We start from the raw sequence: 25,949 nt of genomic DNA on the forward strand, positions 1-25,949 counted from the left end.
TAATTAAAATGATTATTTTTCTAGTTAATATTACTGAATGCGATAAAAATATATAGTGTAGATCCGTTTCTTGGGTAAAATGGACCAAAAATGCCACAGCCTTTAATATACTTCAACCAGTTATCACCATGAAGTGAAATAGAACGGGTAACTCTAAATTTCTGCAACTGTAGGTGTTACTGTTAACCGCAGTTCTGCTAAACAATCTTATGATGTATAATGATGGTAAGACTCACATAGAGTTGTAAAGCTATTTGATAATAACAAATATTTTTCTTATTAGTATCACTGAATTCGATAAAGATATATAGTACAGATCCATTTCTTGGGTAAGATGGAGCAAAAATGCCATAGCCTTTAATGTAGTTAAACCAGTTATCACCATTAAGCGAAATTGAACAGGTATATTTAAATTTCTACAACTGTAGATGGCACTATTGACTGTGGTTATGCTTAGATAACTCCATCACCGTCTTATATAGCACTGTACTCTAAATATGATTAGCAACAGATACTCGCCCCCTACAGTTGTAGGCGGTTAACTGTGTTAATTGAATAACAATTAACTGATGTGTTTATTCCTCCATCGCCATCTTATATCGTTGTTATACCTTAATTTCAATGGTTGTATCTTAAACCTCGAAAATTCTTTGCAATGGTTTTCTGACTTTCTGAATTTCTATATTACAATTCACTGGTGTGGCAAACTCTTGTTAAGTAACTACAATTAAAGGGGTACTAGGGAAAAGTAAGAGCAAAATTTGTTTTGAGAAAGCTAGTGATGTTAAGCATAAATAGCTGCTTATTTATTAAATATGTAAAGAAATATAGTTATAGGAATAATAAAGATGAGTGTATTGTAACAGAGTCACCACGGAAAGATGTGCTAACTGATGGCCTCTTATTATTAACAAAAGGTACAAAGAAATATATTTGTAAGAATAATAGAAATCAACGAACTATTTCCTGAAGCTACTGTGTATATCTACATATCAGTATGTGGAATATCTATATATCTATGTTTTATTCCAAGATATAATTTATTATTATTTATATTTTTGACGCATTTTTTTTAAATAATATTATAAGTAAGTCTAAGTCTTCAATTAAACTTTTTATACAAATTTAATATTTCAAAACGTGCTTTATATAAGTCAATCATTTGTTTTTATATTCAAGTAACGTTTTTAATTTACGTTACGTGTTGATTGAACCTTAAATAAAAAAAATATGCCTTTGAATTTTACTATCAGATACTTTCTTGAAATTGATATCGATGAATTAAAAAAGTTTGCTTTTTCATTTGAAAGATTTTAAAACGAAAGATAAAGATTTTCCGATCCAATGCTATGGATAATAAAAAATATATGGAAAAAAATAATCGCTGTGAAAATTAAGATAAAATAACATAGTGAAAGAATATAAAATTGAAAATTGAAAAATAAAATAATTTAGCATCTGTGACTGTTTGATTAAATAAACTTTTTTATTTAGAATTTGAGATACAAATATACTTTCATATAGTCTGAACTTTTTATGCTTTAACCACTAAATCTAATGGCAATTGTAAATTACTTGTTTCTTCAACTTTTTAAGTAAGGACTTTTTTCCTCTCAAATTCTTAATAGCACTTGGTACTATTTGACTTCTACATAACATAACATATGAATCACCTGAGGCAGTTACTTTAATTAACTGAAACTTACTATTTCAGTACTTTCCCATTAAGTATCTTTTAGCTTTGTAATTGGGAGGGATGTATTTTGCTTTAGTTAATTTTGCATTTGAATAAATTTGCACTGCAATAACAAACTTTTCTAAAATCATTAAAGATAAAAATAAAGTTCTTAGTGTGATGTTGCATGTAATTAAAATCTTTTGAGTTTTGCTTTACTTCTTTAAGTAAAAGTTTTCCAGGAAGCAAAAAATTACAACTTTAAGCGATAAAATTACTAACCTACTTTTTGAGTTTTAAAGCGACAATATTTACTATGAAAATGTACAAAGAAAATGCAAATGATTAAATATGTCACAGATAAAACGAGGCAAATAAGTGGGTGTGTACTTTTGCAATAAGTAAACAAACCAAGTTATTAAATATACAACAAAGTAAAAAATATTTTAAAATGTCAAATAAGATATTTATATTTGTATATACTATATAATTATATTTATTTTTAAAATACTTAAAGTCTTTGCTCTTTTACAACTAAAAAAATATGCACTACTATAAATATCTATATATATGTAAATGTAATATAATATAATTATCAAAGTTCGAATAAATTAAATGAAATATATTGATAATTCAACTCTGTAATTAATATAATTATTCAGGGTTTAAATTTGGCACTTCAAACGGTCTGTTTATTACCATTGTTTCTAACTCATAATCGATTAAATAAAGTTAAAAACTACCTAAATGTATATTCACATTTAATTATTATATTATAATATATATTAAAAATACTATAATTCTTAGAAAAATTTTAAAAATTCTAGAAAATAAATTTTCAATATTATTATTATGGGATAGTGCACTGCAACCGAAAAGGTCTATTGTGCGCCCCTTACTCGGATTAGAGTGTTTCTTCAAGTTCGATTTCTTTAATGAAAGACAATATAGAGTCTACCTTTCCTAGTCTAGAATCATTGTGATTCATGAAATACCCTCCTAGCTGTTTCTTCCGTTTGTGCATCAGTGTCGTCCCCTCCCCAAGCACATGGTATGCAGATTCTCTCTCTTCTCTACAGTATCTGCAGTCTAAATTGTATTGAATTCATAACTTCGATAGGTGATTATTCAATCTATTAAAAAATAAATAAAACAATTAAAAATTTTTGTCATTAATAAAAAATAAATAAATAAATAATGTCATCTTCTTATGGGCAATTGTTAGCCTTTGCGACATGCTTTTCTTAGTCCCAGTACTTGTGCTGCTGTAAGCTATCTTTGCAATCCTTGTAATAAGTCTTGTGTTTATGACTTTATAATCTAAAGGACCTATTTAGAGACGCTTTTACTCCAGTACTATTACGTGTGCACTCCACATAGCCTAAGTAATTTGTCCTTGTCGCGTTAAAAAAAGTTGCTATCCATTGTCTTTTTTGGAATTTTCTTGGTATACTTGATGCTAGCAGTATTCTACCCGTAACTGTAAGAATTGGTGAATTAATCACGATTTGTGTTACAGTCCTTAAAGAAATTGTTCCATATGAGTTAGATAACATTGCATATATGTTATGCATAACAACAGAAACATAGCTCAATGAGTGATGAGTATATGAACAGTATACGCCTTGTCACAATTTGCTCGCCCTTGAAAAGTTCTATAAGAACTACCCATGAATGAGATTGTTACCTATATTATCTTTATCATTATATATGTTATATTAAAGTATTATGAAAATTGATAACAGAAGCTTTATACCTCACTAAGAAGAAAAGAACCACAAACATACCATAAAAATAATTGGTTTAGCAACTGATAAAGTGACATATATCTATATATATCTTGGCATATATCTAAGTGTTAGATAATATATAATTGAGAGCCTCTTTATATTCTATATTGAATATGAAGTTTTCTTTTACAATCATCTAATACAATGCAAGGCACCTTAACTATTTCAATTGATTTCCTGTAATATTTTACGTTCGAAAGCATCTATTAATTAACCAAATCTATACATTTCGTTAAATAATTATTAATTCAGTTCAAACAAAACTACCGTCATATAATTAAAAATAATATTAAATTTACCTTTACGACAGCTGTTATCTATTTCAATCAAATAATCTCAATTGGACCACCTCTTCCTTATGTATGTTCAAACGTACAATTACTGTTGAGGATAATAAATTATATTGCAACAAAGACAAAAAAAACGAAAAGTAAAAAAATAAAAATAAAAATGTAAATAACAATAAAAATTATCTCTAACTGATTTATTTATAATTGTTTATCTCTCTGAAACTGTTGAATGAATATATGAATGAAGAAAAGGTTAACTGGCATTTTACTGCAAAATTGTTAATTACTTTCCACTTCGTTTATGCCGCAAGTAAATTTACCAAAAGTATTTCTGTAAAAACAATTTACTTGAATTTAAATTGAGATTTTGTATCTGCAATTCTTTTATAGCCACTTAAACACTTTTGTTAACATATTTTTTACGCCAGTTTTTTTCCTTGTCTTCCCTTGTCTTATAAATAGTTCAGTACTCACTCATAATACTCGTCTCGTACCCGTATGATTCATCTTTCTATTGAACTCCTGCTGTAATGTATTGGTTTTGTACTGCATCTGTATAAACACTGTTATAGAAAAGATACTCGTACACCCGCATTTTTACAAGTATCCTTATCTTAACATCAGCCAGAGCAGCTTCATTATCATCATCAACGTTTCCAGAGAAAAAAAAAATACGACAAGAAACAACTTCAATGGCAATTCGAGTGCTTTTGCGGCTATGCCTTTTTTCTTTTGTTGTAGTTTAAATTCTTTAGTTATATTTTTTTTTTGTTTCTTTACATACACTTTTTTTGGCATTGTTCAATTTTGTTTTTTTTTTTTCTTACTCTTTTATGTAATAATTTTCTATAGATATCGATCTTGTATATCTTGTATCTTTTACTTACTCTATCTGTACATTGTATCCGTTTAATTTTTCGTTGTAAATTATTTGTAATTTTTCTTCTTTGACTAAGCAATCAATCTTAATTTTATGGTGAAATATTTAAAGTTGTATTTATGACTAGAATTTAAATAATATAACTTTTAGATATAATCGTTTTAAAATTAATTATATATAGTTAGAGCTTTTTTTGTAGGATTTAATTGACTAGAACATGTGTACAAAATTACATAAATTATACATATTTTTATTTTACAACTTTCAAACAAATTTTTTTTAAATTTATCTAATAACTAAAATAATTTGGAATGATTTTTAATCAATAAATATAAGCATGCCGACATAAATATCCTATAATTTTTTAATAGTGCTAGTATAATATCATGTTTCCACTGCAGCTAAAACAACTTATGTTAATCAAATTAAGATTTGGTCGTTTCCATTGGCATAAGTTGATTTCTGCATATGAAAGAGCTTTGATGTGTCTGAAAGTTCTAGTGGAATTTTTGTTTGTTAACATTTCAGTGACTGAAATAAATATTTTTTTTTATTAAAGAATATGTGATATTGTATAGTGATATCAAATATATTTTTGATATATGAACTCCTATACATATTTTTATGTATTAATTATCAAACAAACACTTTAAAAATTCTTGCCTCTTGTTTTTTTTTATTTATTTATATTTTTAAAAATAATTATTTCACGGGCTAATTGGTCAGTTATTAAATAAATTTTATTATTTAGTTTTATAAGATTTATTTATATTTTAATCCATATGCCTCGTTTTCACTATGTCATTTTTAATGTCATATATTGTCAGTATAATGAAAACAGGTGGTCATATGATGTCATATTCGTATTTAAAACGCATTTGACACGCCAGTCAATTATAGTTATCATTTAAAATGACATAGTGAAAACAAGCTAATATGTCAAATATATCAAATTATATTTTGACATATCATTTCATTTTGCACTAAAGTAAAATCACTTCGCTTTAGGGAAATATATTTTGCAATGTTGAATGCAACATTTTTAATATAATTTCCCTTAATTTGTTCTTAACTAAGTTGGATAGCACGAGAGTTCTTTGCACCGTCAATTAACTTCATTAGCGGCCTAAATCAAATAAACTGTTTTAACGAAGGCAGTGGGAACATACTATAAGATTTTTTTATGCTTTAAAATGTAAGGTTTAAAGAAACCTAAAGAATCTTAAATATTTTTATGATATTTGATTTTTGCTTTTAAAACTGTGATGATTCACGAAAACATCAATTCTGATTTAAAAAAGTTGTCTGAGAAAAACCTGTTATTACTCTCAACTGTCATATGACTTCGGTAATTCCTAACCAAATTATCCATCATATCTACTTAAATTATTTAAACAAAAAATTTTTTTTTAATTTAATGCATTAATCAATATATATGTATATACATATAAGGTGACATTCACCTCTGTCTAAATATTTAATACGTTGGTCATATATATTTATATAATTTTAAGAAAATACGTTATTCAATAAACCCTACGATACATTATCTCTGCCTTTGAATATAATTATAATTTACAAATAAAGTGACTTATAAAATTTAAATTAAAATCATTAAGCGCAACAAACATTTATGACTTTTTTTTTAGCAAATTAATATATTTCATTATTATTTGACAACATAAATGTACATTAATATCTTAAACTTCTTTTGTTAATCCTCACTTTTAATAAAATTTCAACTGATTGTACTGTCATATTCACATGCCTTTTACTCTTTATTAGGCTCTAAAATAGTTAATTTGCTTGTCTTTGTCAAATGTCTTCAGCAATTGTTGTTAATGGTTTTTATGACTTGAACTTTATAGTTGACACTTAATTTAACCTCAATTTACTTGTACTTTTGTAGTTTACTATTTTATTATATATAATGAATATTGTCCTTTACAGTAACTGCATTTATTATACAATTTTTATGACATTTTATACTTTCAAATTTGATGTAAGTATCTGTATTTGCGACTGGTTGAAAAGATTACTCGTAAATGAGTGTTATCTTTTATTCATACTGTTGTCTCAGAAAACTGGTAGTTTATAATGATCGCTCAAAGTTTTAATTAATTGTAATTATTTCATTGTAATTATTAATTAATTAATCAATTATTTAATTTATTGCAATTACTTACAATATTTAGAGGTATACTCTTAATACATAGAGAGAATGCAATGGATCTCTGAGTCATAGTACAAAATACCGAAAATTTATAATAATAGATTTTCCAAAATAAATTGAATAAATCTATTTAGCAATATTCTTGTTTATCTGTCTAGATTCACATAAATCCATATGCATAGATCTAGAAATTTGTTTACCAATAAAGTGTGGTTGATATTATAGAATTATATTATTCATATTCGTTCATATTAGTTAACATTGTAATTATAAGACATATTATATACATATAATATATATTATAAATTTATACATACTTGTTTGTGTTTCAACTATGTTATAATGTAATTCGCCAAGATGTTTATAAAACTTATTTTTTCTAAAGATTTTTTAAGGTCCTTTTTTTATTATTTATAAAAAATATTTTTTATTACTTATTATAAAAAATATTTTTTATTATTTATTATAAAAAATATTTTTTATTATTTAATATAAAAAATATTTTTTATTATTTATTATAAAAAATATTTTTTATTATTTATTATAAAAACTATTTTTTATTATTTATTATAAAAAATATTTTTTATTATATTTTATAAAAAAATATTTTTTTATTATTTATTATACAAAATATTTTTTATTATTTATTTATAAATAGGTTTATTCAAAAAGTAGTGAACTTCAGCAACAGAAATCCATTTTTGTACTATTTTAATTTATCGAATTTTTCGCTGACCCTTATTTATTTTTATAATACAAATATAATTATATTAATAATTTATATTAACACAAAATTATATTAATTATATGTTAATTATAAAATATTTTTTATTTATTTATTATGATTAATATTATTAACACAAAATTGTAAAAAAATTTGTCATTTCAATTTTTATTGCTGCTGAGAAATTGCAACAACAACGATGTTGTCTTGTGTATTTATTTCTTTACATGAAAATAGTAAACTATACGTTGCTAGTGATATAAATAATAATTGAAATTTTGTAAGCTTATCTAATCTATGATCTGTAGCATTACTATATATGTTAAGGGGTATATCCAGAGGAAAGTATCTCCGCTTAGTAACAAAAATATTTTCACTTATGTTATGGAGTTGTTATATTTTTTTTATTAATATTTGTAATTTATATATATATATATATATATATATATAAATATATATTATTTTATTAATGATTTTCAATTTTTGCATTGGAAATATTTTACGAATATGTATAACCATATTTTTAAGACTTACTTCCTTCTCTTACTTAATATTTTTTTTGCTTTTATTTAAATTTTTGTTCTCTTCTGATCATAAACATTCCACTCGTCGTATTTGCAACCAAAACAAAATTATCGAAATTATAAGTTATTTTGTCATAATTGAAACCTTCGAAATTGTAAAGACCTTGGGGCACATCCGACTTTTAAAGTTAATCGGATATTTTCATTACGAAAGCAACAAATTATAGTTTGTGATGAATACAGAGTAAAGTTTGAAAAAAATATTGTCGAAATTATAACGCAAAGATAGAACTTCATAACACTCAAAGATCACGTAATCTTTGTACATAATTTTTGCCAAATAAATTGACTCTCCCAGAAAAGTTCACTAAACTTGATTTCTTAACAATGAAGTGAAAAGATAAAAAAAAAATATATATAAACTATAATATGACCAGAACATTAAAACAAAAATTGGATTTTTACTTAACAAAATCATTAAATTTTTTGACAAAAAAAATTACTTTTTACTATTTCAAAAAAAAAAAACAAAAAAAAAATAAGTATAAATTAGAAAAAAATAGTAAAATTTAGAAAATATTGTATCTTTGACTTGTGTGTGAAAGAAGTATGAACAATTTCTCAAATATGAATTGTATCTTAACAACTTTTTCGTTGATTTTTTTTCTAATTACTTAGAAGTTTTTTTTTTCTTTCTTATATTTTATTTTTGGAAAAGTTCTAAATCACACGAAAAGAACACAAATTCTGCTGCTCGTACAGTTTCGAGATGTATGAGTAGGCGGATTTAATCTGCTTAAAACGCTTCTTCAGCTGCTTCCTTTCCGAGTTGCCATATCATTCAACTTCACCATAAACAATTCTTTAGATTTTATTTAATTTTTTTTTTTAAATCATTCGATTTGAACAGTTGAACAGAAGAAGAGCAGTACTGAAAACGTCATGGGAATAAGTTTTGGAGTAATTTTTCTTGTGCTTTAGCATTATGAGTCTCCGAGTCAAAGCTACATCATCGTCGTCATTATTCTTTAGTAAACAATAAACGTGTGGGTTCAAAACGCACAAATAATAGGCATAAATTATCTGTTTGTTTTGCCTAATAAAAATTCAAATTAGGTTTTTCATTCTTTCTGCGCTAACACAGATACAAACCTCATTTGTTTATTGTTATGACTTTTTTTTCAAGTTTAATGTGATTTAGACAAATGCCTAATATCGTCGTTGTCTATTTTCTTGTTCTTCAAATTTACTAATTTTTTTTTATTTTTTGACGTTGCTGCTTTTTAATAGTTTTGATGATGTAAATGGCTATCGAAATGCGCATCTAAATTAATATAAACATTTAGCACTTTATCTAGCTTACGGGTATTCTCAATGTGTTGGAAATTAGCTACTACTTTGATAAATTAATGCAGCAGGAAAATCAGAGTAGAGGGTCTAAGTGGATTTCGAACTAAGTCAATACATTAAGAGGTGTGATATTACCATGAAATGCTTGAATTTTGTTAGACTAGAGTAACTATTTTTAATATGCAATTCTAATGTGGGTGTTTTTTTTTTGTTACTTTTTGAAATACGAATTTATAAACATTTATAGAAAAAAAATGTTTTTGAATGCTAGAACGCATTTTTATTATTGATAACAGCAAAGGTATTAAAAAATAGGTTTATTTTTGTAGGCGTGTTTGTAATATATTAAAAGTGTTTAGCTGATATGGAAGAAGTAAAAAAAAATAATTATAAATAAAAACAAAAAGAAGAATAACTAAAGATGTGTTGCTATAACATAATAAAGAGTATTATTAATACCTCAAAATCGTTAAAATCGAATCTAAATATTCCGAGGAATAAATAGAATTTTTTTTTACAGTGAACAGAGGCCACTTTGTGAGATAGTAACCCACTAAAACTAATTATAAGGAGTGAATTTTGAAGATACATATCGTCTAATACAGTATTTAAAGACATTTGGTAGATATCCTTAGGCTTAATACTCAGAAAGTTGCATTTCTTTAAGCTTGAAATTATGGTGATTGTATAATTCAGAATGCAGATTATGCCTCGAAGATAAAGAAACTACTTTACATATTCTTTGTGACTGTTCAGCTTTAATAACACAAAGAAGAAATTTATTTCATATAGAATTTTTGTCACCAGAACAGATTAAGAGCTCTTCTCTAGACTTGGTTCACAAAGCTTTGTGTGGTCAATAGTCAAATTGGAACAATAGAACGCTTTTGGCCACAGTACTGGGTGATAGGCGATTTCACATCAATAATTTTAATAATAATTTTTAATAATAATGATTGTATAAGCAATGATTGATATTAAATTGGGAAGATAGTGAAAAAGTTAGGAAGGTTAGAGTTAGCTTACAACACTGACTTGCAATAATTCTCTTCTAATTAAGAGCCTCTATAGTTAGGATCTTGTAGGATGGAAAGCAATTAAAAGTATATGGGAAACTTGGGAGGTTTGTGCTTCACTGCAAGCATGAGATCATTACGATATTTTTTAATGAAAGAGTGTGTTAACTATTTAGGTATCTCTAAGGAAAAGACAAATACTTGTCAATGGAAGTTACTTGAGTCGTATTTTAAACAAAAGAGTTATAATAACCGCTAAAAACATATGAAACTAAAACTATTGTCGTTTTTTATTGGTAAATCTGGGTTAACTTTTTCAATCGAGATTCACTTTTAGTAGAATTTGCATTTTTAATTGGTAAATCTCTATCGAAATGTAGAAATTTAATTTAAATCTTAATTTATAACACTCTTGATATGTTGCCAGAGTATCAGGATTACCCTGAAATTAATAGCTATTTTATATGACGATATGAAGAGTATATGACAAAGAAATGTTAAAAAATGTTAGATGTACTCTAAAAACGTTCAATTGAGCAATAAAATTCAACATTGATTGATTGATTGAATCTATATTGAATCTGTCGCAATCAATCATGGATTGATTCAATCAAAAACGCCGTAGCATATATATATATAAAATATATGTAATAAATTCATTAAAATGAATTTTATATTAAATAAATTTTGCATACTGCAAATTTATTGTTTATAGCTTTTTTTAAATAGATTTTACAAAGGAAAATATGAATAAAATAGAGAGGTTATGATGAACCTGCCTTTTACAAAATTTGTTCCTAAATGCACAAATAGAAATTATATCTGCTTTAAATTAACAGCCTAAACATTATCTTAATCGTATTCGATTTTGTTTAGATGTATATAATGATTAATGATTTTACTTTAAAAGTAGGTTGTTTGTAAGGAATTTATATACATATATATATGTCTTTATATATTCCCCGTCATATGTACAATGTCAGATTTTTAATTAGTAACTGTTTGAAAAATTTTATTATTATATTAGCATCTTTCAAACGTAATAAATCTTATGATTTAATAATATTTTTGTTTTTGTAAATTTTACATTCCACATATATAAAAGATTAAAATTAATATGTATTTACAAAAAAGTAAAATAAAACCCACGTGTTTATTATAACAGCATTTCGTTCGTATAAGGTCAGAGAGATTAGAGAAGATTCTCTAATAATCATAAGTGTGACTTAAATGGAAAAATTCTAATAAAAATTTATTAAAACATATTCACAAAAAAATTGTAAAGAAACAAAAACATCTAAATATGACACCATTTTCAAATGACAAATAACACTTTACGACTTGAGAATTTATATAAATGGTAAGAAATTCCATATACAGTTTTTCTATTTTTTAGTTACTTTAAGTTTACCTACCATCCATATGTTTCAAAATACTTTTTTATTATAATAATATTTATTTTTTTTTTATTTCAATATAATCTCTCATTCATTTGAGGCATGTAAACAAGTCATTTTGTATACTTTGAACACCTACTTTTTTCCTAAGTTCATTCAAAAACTTTTTTCCTTCATCGAATATAAAAGACCATTTCTTCTCAGATTCCTAACTGAATACTTTCCATTGAATACCTTGCCAACGCCCTAAAAATATATTCTTTTGCTATTTGTGCAACGTTTGAAAAACAATTTTCTCGTGTATCTTTTTTTATTGCATTCATTCAGAAGCAATAAAAACTGTTTTTATTGGGGATTTATAACTTTGAAAGGCGTAAAAATGCATGAATATTAAAATCACCTGATTTTGTTGCTTTTATGTAGCATATAAAAATAGTAGCAGCAGTGCATAAAGATGTGTAGATATCAAGTAGCTTAGATTCTGCTTACAATTCTTTCAATGCACAAAAGCAAATCATCCTCTAAGGACACATACAATGCTTAGACTATTTTACGTTAGATGGCTACAAAACAAACAGAAAATTCATTAGAAATTTTAATTGGAAATTTTTTATTTATTTTTTCTACCTGAAGGGATCTTATTGTAGATAATATCTCATTTTTATCTGCTTATTAGAATTATTTATCTCAAATGAATAGAAATTTATGTTTGTTGTTAGAGAAAAAAATGCTTGTTATAGATCTTTTGAATTAATTTTAGGAAATGTCTTTAATTATAAATTCAGGTATGTACATAAATTATCAAATCAAATATCAAGTATAGATCGATCGTAATATAGAGGTCTGATAATTAGTTAAATTAAATAATATTAAGTGGGTAGTATTTTTAAGATCTCTTACAACTTGTTACAGTTGGTCTCTGAAACGTAAAGAATTGTCAAAAATATATTTCCTCTTTCTATTATTTCCAAATTTAAATATAAATAAATATAAGAAAAATAAAGCTACATTTGAATAAAAAATTAAGTATATTATTTAATATAAAAACTCTAACAACAAGGAAAGAGATAATAATTAAGATATAGTCATAACAAAATTAAGAAAATAATATTATGAAATTATAAAAATATTATATGAAAAGACCCAATTAAACACCGTGATCTATGGGATGTATTGTGTTATCTGTAGAGAAATTATTCTATATTGGTCAGATAGAATATACTTTCGTCAAATAAAGGTTATAGGCTTCTTCTCTTTAAATTGCATATAATGAGCAAAGAAGATATTAAGAGGTAGCCACCTCTTAATCTTATTTTAAAGACGTGGTAGCGAACAGAAGCATGCTCAGTCAAGACACTAGTATTTAATCTGTGTTTAGATCTATTTAGGCACTTATATTTTGACATTTATTGACATTAATATGTACATATTTATATATCTATAAATTTGTAGATATTTTACGTATTTTTACATATTTTCACATATGTTTTTTACAAATACATATTGGAATATCGGTAGTATATATTTATGTCATAAACACTATCAGTATGTTTACACGATCGTATTTAAGTCATTTTCGAGTTTATTGTGATAAGTTCGTACTTTGATTTAAGTTCGCTAGCTTAGTAAGAGAGAATAATTCCAATCTGGTAGTTATGTTTTAATAAAAACAAAGAGAAAATAATACTTATTATAAACAAATTACAAACAAAAATAAAAAACTAAACAAAAAAACAGTGATTTAACATTTTTCTTCTAAAATTAATTTTATTCAATAAATTATAAATAAATAAAATAGAAATATATAAATAAATAAAATATTTTAAATTTGTTTTGATTTTTATTTTGAAAATCAGCAAATTATTGAAAAGCACATTTTAAAAACTAACAGAAAAATTGCTTTTTATTTTTTTTTGTTGGGTTGGATATTCGCTAAGCTCTGAAAGTTTAAGTGTAAACACACAAACTTTTCTTAGAAAAATATTATATAAATATTGACATAAAATAAGCAAGTATCTAACCATGCTTTATTATTTTCCGTTTTATTTTGAACAATTTAATTTATAAAAATTCTTAATTAAATAATCATTATTGAATGACCAAACCGATTTTTAATGTAGTATTTTTTCAGGCTAATTGGTCAATTTTTAATTATATTAAAAATAAAAACTAGCATAAAAATCATGATATATTTTACAATAATTTTTATTTAATTGATATTTCGACTTTAGTCTAAAATCATCGTTAGGTAAACATTTTTAATTTTGGTAATTTATTGGTGGGATCTAATAAGTGTAATAATTGATTAGTACTTTTTTCCTTTATAAAATAATTGACTTGAGTAAAGCTAAGCTAGCTAATCAGCAAATTAAAATAGTTATTGTCTTATATTTTACATACATTAAGACTGAAAAGTTTTCGGAAATTCTCATTTAAAATTCGCGCGCTGTATATTTTTCGATATTTTAAGTTTATGTAGTTTGGCAGCACTGTCCTTAATTACTATGCCAAAAATGAGCTCGATCTGTCAGACAGTTCGTTTACGGCAGCTGTTGAAACCAGTTCACCTCAGTAGTGCGTTGCGAAATGTCTTCGACGGTCGTACGACCGTCCTGGAAGGCTTTGTACCACTCATAAACTTGAGTTTTCGATAAAACTGATTCCCCATAAGCCTTTTGTAGCATTCGCAACGATTCTGCACACGAAATTTCGTTCGAAACACAAAATTTGATGCAAACTCTTTGTTCAATATTTTTTTCCATTGTTTTTTTCGCAACGCCCTACTGAGGTGAACTGGTTTCAACAGCTGCCGTAAACGAACTGTCTGACAGATCGCGCTCATTTTTGGCATAGTAATTAAGGACAGTGCTGCCAAACTACATAAACTTAAAATATCGAAAAATATACAGCGCGCGAATTTTAAATGAGAATTTCCGAAAACTTTTCGGTCTTAATGTACATGTATATCATACCGATACATATACAAATATAATATTTGTATATATAATAGATATTTTTATATATATATAACGTCAAATATTTTTATCAATTAAATTATTATCTGTCGTCTTAATATTAAGTGGAAACTCTCTACTTACATTTACGTTACATATATCTCTGTAAAGTGAGCCTAAATGTAAGAATTTACTCAATAACAGTGGCTTATAAATGATAAACACAAGCCTATAGTTAGGAACCTTGTATGATTAAAATAAAAAAAAAAACTCAAGTAAACAAAAGAATCAGATACATAAAATAAAGAGCATAACAAAAACAATATGTAAACAATATATAGAATTCAAGTATGTTACGTGAAATGAAACTAAATAAAGATACAAAACGTATAAAGATACTTTGTAGCTAAAGAATCCTAATGGCTTGAATAGTACCGACTAAGCAATAACGTACGCACGTAGAGTCTGTCGCGTTCAAGAACAGACGGCAACCTTTGAGCTGAGTAAGTGAAATCGCTCTGCAGAACGAAGGGCACAGACGATGTTCAATGCAACAAAGTAAGAGGAACAGCTGGCAGGTATAATTCTTGCTAAATCTATCTTTTTTTTTAAGATACAATTGGTTTTCGTTTTCGTCTTTTTGTTCAGAATAATAAATGAGCAAAAATGCATACAACCTGTTTAGGAAATTCCAGCAGTGCCAAGCAAGGCGAAACAATTTGACTTGGTTTACTGCTGTCGTTGGTTGTTTGGTGGGTGAAAAATGAACGAGAAGTCTGTTTGCATGCCACTGATGAGAACGTGCTGCTCAATAGATCAGTGATGTGTAGTACCTGTCCGGTATTTTTGGATGCGTCAGCTACATTTTCGTATATTTTAATGTAGCAGTTGTTAACTAACTACACACAATTGATAATTGAAATGGCAGGTGATATTCTGAACGCATGAACCGTAGATGTAAGATAAGAGAATTTTTTTTCTTTTCAATTTGTTCTTGATACAAAAAATCATACATATGTTTATCTCTTTCTAAAAAAAAAAATCTATCAAAAAATGTCATTCTATGCATCACAATATTTGTCACTCTTATGCATTTTAAGTTAGCATTTATGAATTTACAAAGTAACTAGCAGTTGTCACATTTATTTACTTTAAATATCCTTTTGGAAAACTATTCTAAACTATTTTTCTCTGAAGAGTTCCAAAAATATTTCAAATATGTAGGTTTCTAGTTAAATTGGTTTGGCGCGTAAGTCGCTGCTGCGGTTTGCTGTCGTTTTTATTTTGAGTTTGTTTTAAAAATTTTTTAACTTATTTTTTAATTAAAAAAAAGTCTTTTTTAATTTAAATATGTTAATAAAAATTAATTATCATTGTTTAAATTACCATGCAATCACGTTTCTCTGTTCGTGTTTACATTTTTTTTTGGTTTTCATCGTGTTCGTTTAAAAATATTTAAAATTCTTTTTGACCTAAAATTCAGATAAAATATTCAAACCACATTTGGTGGTTTATAAACCCTAAAAAAAGTGTTTAGTGCTATAAAAAAAAAGTATTTTAAAAATGTAAATGAAGTTCGTGCATGTAAAAAATTAACAAAATGTATAAAGAAATAAATAGTACTTAAAGAAAACTACTATAACTGAAGTTTTTGTACCAATTTTATTATTTTTATTTATTTATGTATTTTTTAAATTTCATCCATAAAAAGCAAAAGTGTTTGCTCTACACGTACAATTTACGAAAATGTGTCATCTCAACTACAGAAAAAAACTTGAAACAAAAGAATTTATAACAACTAAAACGTTTAAAACCGTTTTAGAGCAAAGTAATTCATAAAAAATTCATATGAAAAACTAACAACAAAAAAAAAAAAAGAATATATTCTATGCTAGCACTTATTGCCACTTATTTACTTGCTAAGCTGCTGTTTTTCACCTTAAGTGTTAAATTTCAAATGTTTACAATTACTTTTGTTAAGAAAAAATATAATAAAAATAATAAACAAAAGACAAAGTCACAATTTTTGTTTTTTCATATAAATTCTAGTCAAGCAGTTTTTATGAATAATTTTTACCTTGGCTTATTCTTCTTTTATTTTTCATTTTTGCTTAAGAAACCTCCAATGAGAGGCCAATGTTGAAGTTATCGCACCAAAAATGTTGACACAATGCAAAAATCTAGTTTAAGTGAAACAAAAGCTAAGCACTCTTTAGCTTGCAAATCTGTAACAAACATATTCTTTTGTATATAATATTATATATGGTTTTTATTTGGATATTCTGTCTAACAATATGGATTTTTATACCAAAATTTTCGATATCTCCCAAACGTTGGGGTTAAACATCTCACAAAGTCGCATTTACTCTGTTACAAGACGAATGTTTTATGAATTTTGGGACAACGAACCAAGCAGTTATAGTCTGGAATTTACTACAGGTAATTAGAAATGTTAAAAATAACGTGCGATCATTTATACATTTATTACAATATATATCTTCAGTATTTGAAATGGTAGCTTAGTATTATTGAGATATATATGTTATTATCTGAAAATCTCACAATCTGCAATATATACTAATCTAATACATATCAAAATCCCAAATACGGCAGATAAGCATGTTTTTTAAGCCGCTAATGTAAACCGGCACTTCTCTATTAAGAGATAATATTACGCGTGTGCTCTCCTAGTACTAAATTACTATTTTTTCTACTTCATTACAAATAACACAGTCACAAAGAGGCATTATGAGCAATATCTACAGACAAATTGACATTAACAATCGTATAAGTAGATACTTAGGTTAATGATTACTAAATTACTATTTTTTTACAAATAATACAAATTCGATTACAAATAATACAGCTATGAAGAGGAAATATAAACAATATCTACAGACAAACTGATATTAACAATCGCATAGTAGATACTTAGATCAATGATTATCATAAATAAGAAATAAAAATGTCTCTACCCTTTTATAATATCAATAAAGTATTTCAAAAACTCTGGTGGTTATAACTTAATACTTTATAATATGCATTTACAATTCTATATTTTCTCTTCATACTGATATTTTTTATATAAATATATATCGTTGTATAATTCTTATTTCCTTAATTGGTCATAACAATCGGTTATTGGGTTCCGACTCTTCTCTAAATATTTCTGCTATATGTACTTTAAGTGTCCGCTCATCTTATTCACTCCATTGAAAAGCCACGATATTCACCTAAGTTTTCTTCTTCCGCTTCGAACAAAGTGCAATTACTTTCTTAATTTTTATTTTAATTTAATTATTTTTACCTCTAACCTATTGTAAATTCCAGAGATCTGTTTTAAACATACTGGAATACGCTTCGATCATTAATAATAACTTAAAAAATTGAAACAATGCTCGAAATAGCTGCATGATCAGTTAAAAATTCAATTAATTAAAATAATATAAAAAAGAATTTTTGTTCTTGTAGTTCACTACTATTTAAAACCTCTCTTAAACAATTAATTAAGTATTCAATATTTATTATTTTATAACTAAACAATTTTTAATATAGTTTTTTCACAAGTTAATCAATTTTTTATTATTGTTAAAAATAAATTTTATTTTATTATTTTATAATAATTTTCAATTAATCAGTTTCTCGTCATCGATTTCCCGATGATGACTTTAGAATCAAGTCCAAAGATCGATTAAATAAAAATTATTATTAAATAATTTGTTTATTTTTTTAATTTTGTTTTTAACAATATTAAAAAATTTACCAATTAGCACTATATAAAACATTAAATTAAAGGTTTAATTTGGCATTAAAAAGTTGAATTACTTCTTTTATTTTTTTTTTTTTGATTTTTAACCCTCTCTAAAATTACTAAGACCTATTACAAGTATGTTCGATTTACGAACATAAATAACTAATTAAATTAGATTTTATTATTATCTTTTAGTAAAATTTAAATAATATAAATTAAGGTATAATATTTAAATTGTATAAAAATTGTAAACTAATATATAACAATATTGATGTATTGAAATCAGCATAAAAATTAAAAATCAATTAAAATTACATAAAATAGAAAAACATAAAGTTTAATAATAAAAAAATAATTAAAAAAATAATAAAAATCTATTCATCATGGCACATGTCCGAAAGCAATTTGATTGCAAAACATAATTTTTAGGCATAAGAGCGAGCAACACCATTACTCCAATAACAACAACAATAACAACTTATCATTAAATACATACGCTGCTTCCACTGTTGCGAAAATAAGTTCACGAAAGCCGCATACATACAGTATAACATTACCTACCATTAATCCCATTAAATTCTATAAAGCAATATTAATTTGAACTTATACACATATGTACGTATTAACCTATTCTCCACTTTAATGCTAAACTTTTGGTCATTCTTCAATGCGTTTGTTTTTGATTACAATCTTTTATATTGAAAACTGGTTGTTGTTGTGTTGTTACTGTTAGTATTGCTGCTACTTTATAAATTTGTATGAGTCATGTGGCTTGGCTTTATGCTTAATAACTTTGTGGCAGAAGTTTTGTTGTTGTTGTTGTTCTCTTAAAACAACGCTAATGTACAACTTACACGCAATAACGCAGCAAAACATGCTTTGAGCATAATTTAGTGGCTCCTGTTGTTGTTGTTGTAGCAGCAACGTGTGTATATCAGCGATAACAGCAACAAACAGACGCGCATACCTTTCATTTTTATTCCCCCAGAATAGGCCAAGTGGCGATTAAACGCATTTTTGTTGTTTTTGTTTTTTGTTTTTTGTTTTTTGTTCTTATTTTTGTAATGCTTTTTTTAAAAAATGGAACGGCCTAAGTTTAGTGCTGTTGTCGCTGTCCCTGCGAGTTTGAGTGTGTGCGTGAGTGTGACTGTGCCTGGGCATTTGTTATCTCAGTCAAGTATGTTGTATTTGTTTGATGCGTTTGTTGCTGCCTGCTTCTTCTTCTTCTACATCTTAACTCTTTTAAAGCTAATGTTGTTGTTGTTGTTGTTGTTGTTATTGTCGTTGTTGTTGTTCTTGTTTGCAACGATTTAAATATTTCGTTTATAGCTTCTTGGTTTTTCCTTCTGCATTCTTCTGTAATAGTTTGTTTATAATCAAATAATGCGTGTGCATGGGTATGTGTCTCCGATATGTTGTTTTTGTTTTTAAATATTGATTCAGGCTTTTTACTCTGACATATTTTCAGCTTGCAGTTCTTATTTATTTTATGCAAATTTAACTCTTGAGTTTTACCAGTTTTTTTAAAGTTTTTTTTTTTTTAAAGTTTGTTATGGTATTTTATAACGTGTAAACAATAAGTAAATTTATGCGTTAGTCTGGCATAAAATATAAATTAAAAAAACTGTCAAAGTGAAAAATTATATTTTTATTTTTATTTTTTTTTTTTGAAAAAATTTATGTTTTTTAATACAAAGAGGAATTTTTAAGTGGAACAGCACAAAAACTCAATTTAGATAAAAATGTGAACTTCTTGGAAAATATAATCATTAAAGTTTTTGAAATGCAATAAGCCAAACATTTTTATATATGCATAATAATATTTAAATTATTATTGATAACGAATTAAAAATATAATAAAAAGATATTTTAAAAACATTGTTTTTTAATTAATAAATTAATATAAAAAGAGTGTTTATTATTGCTTCATTAATTAGTATACACATTTCAATTGAAAATTACTAATTATTTCTACATGAATATAATATAACATTAACATAGCTTAATAGTAACATAACTTTAACATAACATAAGCATTAACATAGCTTTAACATAGCAAAAGCATTAACATTTTCAATAGTAAATAACAGCGATAAACTATAAACAACATAGAAATTTTTCTATGTTTTTGATAACATTAACTTAACATTTGTTTACTTATGACAAATAGCGTGGATGTGTAAAACTGTTAAGTGTATTTAGTTCTTCTTCTTCTTTGTTTTTAACAAATAGAAAATTTTTTTCTAATCAAAATATTTTTCATTGTTAACTATGACTTTCGAACATCTTTTTGACAATTTATAGATTCTATAGAAAAAAATTGTTTCTCTTGCTGCGATCCATTAATCATTTTTTGATTTTTTCATAATTACTGCAGAGCTAGGTCTTGAAGAGTACTTTTCATTAATCGGAAACAGTAGTAATACAATAGAGCACAAATTGGTGAATATGGAGCATGGAATAGAATATCCCTTTTAAGTATTTCTTACGTATTTTTTAATTGTCTTGCGACATTTGGTCAAGTAACATCCTTACTTTTCGTTGGTTATTGGCTGGAATTGTACCATACATGGTTCAAATCTATAAATTTTTGTTGGTAACGATCGGCAGTAACAGTTTCGTTTGTTTTTAATAGCTCATAGTTCATCGACTTCTTTCTGATTCCAAAAAATGCACAAACATAATCTTACGTAAATGACTATTTCGTTTTATTGTTGATATGGGTCGTTCGCTAGGAGGAACTCATAATTTTTTGGGTTTATAAGCAAAAAATAGCAAACTATTAAACGATTTTCAATATGATTTCAATCAGTTTATATGATACTAATTGTCCTTGTTTTTGAATTATTTTCATGACATGTGAACATTTGTTTAGAGCTGTTTCAGAGATATTTAACTGTTTTCTCTCTTGTTTGAGCTAAGTTTTCGTTTCAATAATGCTTCTTCTCCAACTTTTTTAGTTGACGAAAGAGTTCTTTATCATTGACTTTTGAATCGTTTGAACCAGTTTTTGTAAGACTATGGAGTTGGTCCAAGTTGTCCATAAGTTTCCAACGAAAATTTCAGCAACATTTTTCTTCAGATTAAAGCAAAAATGTTATACTTTCTGCAAATGTTGTTCTGTTGGTACAAAATTGGTTGGTACAAATTATTATTACGCTTTCATATATAATGACATATTAATTTTTATTGGAAATGGAAACACTGTAAACGCCGAAAGTGTCATTGTAAAAGAATGTTTGTTACAAAAGTTATTCCATCTCTTGGGGAATCTAAAAAACTAAGTTATATACCCAAAAATGAGTATTATTTACTTGGAATGTAAATAAATTATAACTCAAGTGTATTAATTTTAAATATTTAGAATCTAATTATGTTTTAACTAATACTAAATTGTTAATATTAGACAAAAGTTTTAAAAAAATATACTCTATTACCACTTAACATTAATGTTGTTTATTTGGCTTGACATATAATAATGTTGACCCTGAAATGTCTAATATATAAAAAATTTTAATTAATTTGTAATCACGCATAGCTACTTCCATTGATTTGATTGCCATCTCTCCTCACCATGAGTGATTTATGAATTAAAAATGTAACTAATTAGGAAAACACAAAAATCTACGGTCTCTAAATGCAAAAATGTATAAAATGACATCAGAGTCAATTAATTTATTAAAATTGTTTTGGGAATCGAATCATGTTATCCGCATCTGCACGACGAAATCGTATTTCCAATAACAAGTTTAGTTATCTTCACATCACCATAGAATGATAATAAATTTATCACTGACAATCTTTAAATTAAAACTTATATATTTTTTTTTAAACAACAGATGAATTCATTGATTTTATCGAGATTCAATTCTTCTTTTATATTTCACACATAATAAAATTTATTAATTCGAAATATATATCTTGCTAACTTCGCTAATTGAATTAAATTTATTTTATTTACAGATACTTCATATGAGAAAGCATGTAGGCGTGGTTCTGCGCCAGCGACACCCATATTGGGTCAAAAACAAAATCAACAGGAACACAACACAACATCCAGATTTACAAATTTCTTTTCAAAAAGGTAAGTGAATTACAATACTTAAAAATAAATTTTCTCCAATTTTCTCAAAAACAACTGCGATTAAATATATATTTGAATGCATATTAAGATAATATTCATATTTTATACTATTTTCTACTTCTTATACTACTATTCATATTCTAATACCATGTTTCCACTGCTTACTTAGTAAGTTACTTAAGTAAGTTTAAGATTTTGTCGTTTCCATTGACATAAGTTACTTATTGCAAGTGAAAGAGCTTTTATGTGTCAGAAAGTTTTTTGAAAGTTCTAAGAGAACTTCTGGTAGTTTAAATAAATTTCACTTAATCATATATTGCACAAAAAATAAATATATAATTGATATGTTATATCATTAATATATATATATGTAAATTATAAGCGTTTTTATAATTGGGTTTTATGATCTTTATTTCAATTTCTTTAACACAATGTAAACTATAAACGTTTTTATAATTGAGGTTTGATTTCATTTAATTTATACAATTGAATTTATACAATTTCGGTTATTGATTGTTTAATCACTTTTTTATGTGTACCCGTGTGTTGACACGTTCGCGATCGAAAAACAAGAGACAGAATCAAACCAACGGAGTTTACTTGCAGCCCAAAAAATATAACAATAAAATTTGCTCATCTCGAGCGCAAAAAACAAAAGGCAATAAAACAAGACTTAGAACCGTTGGTTTGATTACATCTTATACAGGGTTAGTTAGATAAATTAATTAACCATATATTAACCATATAAAATATTATATATATATATGAATTATATAATATATTAATTATAATAATTTAATTATACAATATGATTTACAATAGATTAAAATATAATAAATTATAATATATAAATCATATAACACATCAATTAATAATTCTACAGATTCCTACAATATTAACAATTTGACTTTAACCGCTCTAACATCCCGCCCCCCTTGAAAGGATTTTCAATTGGTAATAGTGCGAGTTTGTGGATTGGACGGCGTATTACTCCTTTTGGGGTTTGCACATCAACAACACGAACCAAATTATCTGGACCCCTGATGCAATGCACGATTCGGCCCATCAACCAGCGTTGTGGAGGCATATTGTCTTCATGGATTAAAACCAGAGCCCCCTCGGTGATGTTAGATTGTTCTTCTGTCCATTTGGTGCGTATCTGCAGCTCATTCAGATAGTCTCTAGACCATCTGCGCCAGAAGTGATGTTTGACTGCGGTTATACGAGACCATTTATCAATTAATGAAGTAGCTTCATACTGAGGACTTGGTTCAGATAAAGTTTTGAGCGGCCCACCGATAAGAAAATGTGCTGGCGTTAGCGCTTCATAATCGCTCGGGTCACAAGAATGAGGTGTGATTGGTCGCGAATTTAAGATAGCTTCGATTTCAATCAGTGCTGTTCCAAGCTCCTCAAAGGTGAATCGAGTATTTGATAATGTTCGATACAGATGGCCTTTCGCGCTTTTTACAGCCGCTTCCCATAGACCTCCAAAGTGAGGTGCTCGGGGCGGTATAAAATTGAAATTTATGAATTGGTTGCTGCAAAAGGTCTGCAGCATCACTTGATTAGACTTCTCGAAAAACATCCTTTTTAACTCTGCTAGTTTGTTGTTAGCCCCAACGAAGTTTGTGGCGTTATCGCAATAGATGTCTGATGGTAACCCTCGTCTACCGATTAACCTTTTCAGTGCTGCAATAAATGCCTCCGTAGATAAGTCTGACACGGCTTCTAGATGAGCTGCCTTTGTAGACAAACAAACGAACACGGCTATATAGGTCTTATATGGAACCCGTCCCCGAATTCGGAGATACGTTAATATCGGACCGCAAAAATCTACCGCAGTACGCGCGAATGGACGGCTTGGAGTGAGGCGTTCGATTGGGAGATTACCCATCATTTGATTGAGTAGTTTGGGTTTATAACGCACGCAGTGAATACACGAGTGCACGACTCGGCGTGCAATTTCTCGAATATTAATTATCCAGAAGTTTAGTCGAGTAAGGGCAATTAGTGCTTTTGCGCCTGCATGATAGTTGCACAAGTGTATATGCCGAACATAAAGTTCCACAAAATAACAGCCCTTCGGCAACAAAATAGGGTGACGTTGGCCTACTGAGATGTCACTCAGCTCGAGGCGACCTCCCACCTTTAGTAATTGATAACCGAATACATTGTCCAGGAAGGGATTTAGATGCTTTAATGTACCTTCGGCTGGGTTCCCTCGTTGTAGGCGTTGTATATCAATTTCGAAGAATTGCTGTTGGATGACCCAAATAATACAGTGCAATGCCTTTTGTAGCTGAATAGGTTGGAGGGTACATTCTCCGTTCTTCAATTTATTCTTGGTTACATGATAAAAACGCTGTACCTGCGCTATTACTCGTAGCATCTTAGTGTATGAACTATATCTTGACAATACCTGTAATACGTAGTTGTCTTCATTTGTGTTAACGAATACAACCTTTCGCGTCTCTTTATTGACTTCTTCCATATCCAGGTTGTGACATTTCAAATGCGGCCAGTATTTATCAGCGAGTAACAAAAATTCCGGCCCCGTAAACCAACAAGACTCTGATAATTGGCGGATGTTACAGCCGCGCGACACAACATCTGCCGGGTTGGATTGGGTAGGAACGTGTCTCCATTGCCCATTTGCGGTAATATCTTGAATTTCCGCTACTCGATTGCCAACGAATGCAGACAGGGTTGATGAGTGCTGCTTCAACCAATGTAATACAATCTGTGAATCAGTCCAAAAAAACGTTTCACCCTTAAATTGCGCAAATATTGGTTGGACCTTCTGATACAGTTTGGCAAGAAGTAAGGCACCACAGAGTTCTAGTTTAGGTAGCGACTTCCGCTTTATAGGTGCCACACGGGATTTTGCAGTGAATAGCCTGACCGTCACCTTACCTGATGTGTTTTGTGATCGGAGAAATATACAGCAACCATATGCGCGTATTGAAGCGTCACAGAAGCCGTGTACATCAACCTGTTGATAGTTTATGGATAGGCAGTATCTCGGCACCTTAACCGATGAAAGCGTTGTAAGATCTTGAATAAATGTTTTCCAAGCTGAGTGAAGATTTTGAGGGACTGACTCGTCCCAGTCCACACGCAAAAGCCACAATTCTTGCATCATAATTTTTGCTACGAGTATGATCGGTGCTAGTAATCCAAGCGGGTCGAATAATGAAGACGCAAGGGATAAAATGGTGCGTTTTGTTACAATTTGACCTGGTTGCGCATTGAACGAAAATAGGAAAACATCTTGCATTTGGTGCCACTTGATGCCTAGGGCGCTGGTGACTGTATCTGTATCAAGATTCAAACTCTTT

At 27.5% G+C, this 25,949-nt stretch overlaps 1 protein-coding gene across 1 annotated transcript in view; it reads right to left on the reverse strand.

Annotated features, from left to right (window-relative positions):
- Positions 1-25,888, reverse strand: part of LOC119666868 — a 55,915-nt gene extending 30,027 nt beyond the window's left edge. Inside the window, exon 1 of the mRNA XM_038076147.1 lies at positions 23,532-25,888. Coding sequence (XP_037932075.1) covers positions 23,532-25,888 — 2,357 coding nt within the window. The remainder of the gene's footprint in view (positions 1-23,531) is intronic.
- Positions 25,889-25,949: the final 61 nt, after the last annotated feature.

This window comes from Teleopsis dalmanni, chromosome 1 (assembly GCF_002237135.1).
Source record: "Teleopsis dalmanni isolate 2A chromosome 1, ASM223713v2, whole genome shotgun sequence".
Taxonomy (NCBI): domain Eukaryota; kingdom Metazoa; phylum Arthropoda; class Insecta; order Diptera; family Diopsidae; genus Teleopsis; species Teleopsis dalmanni.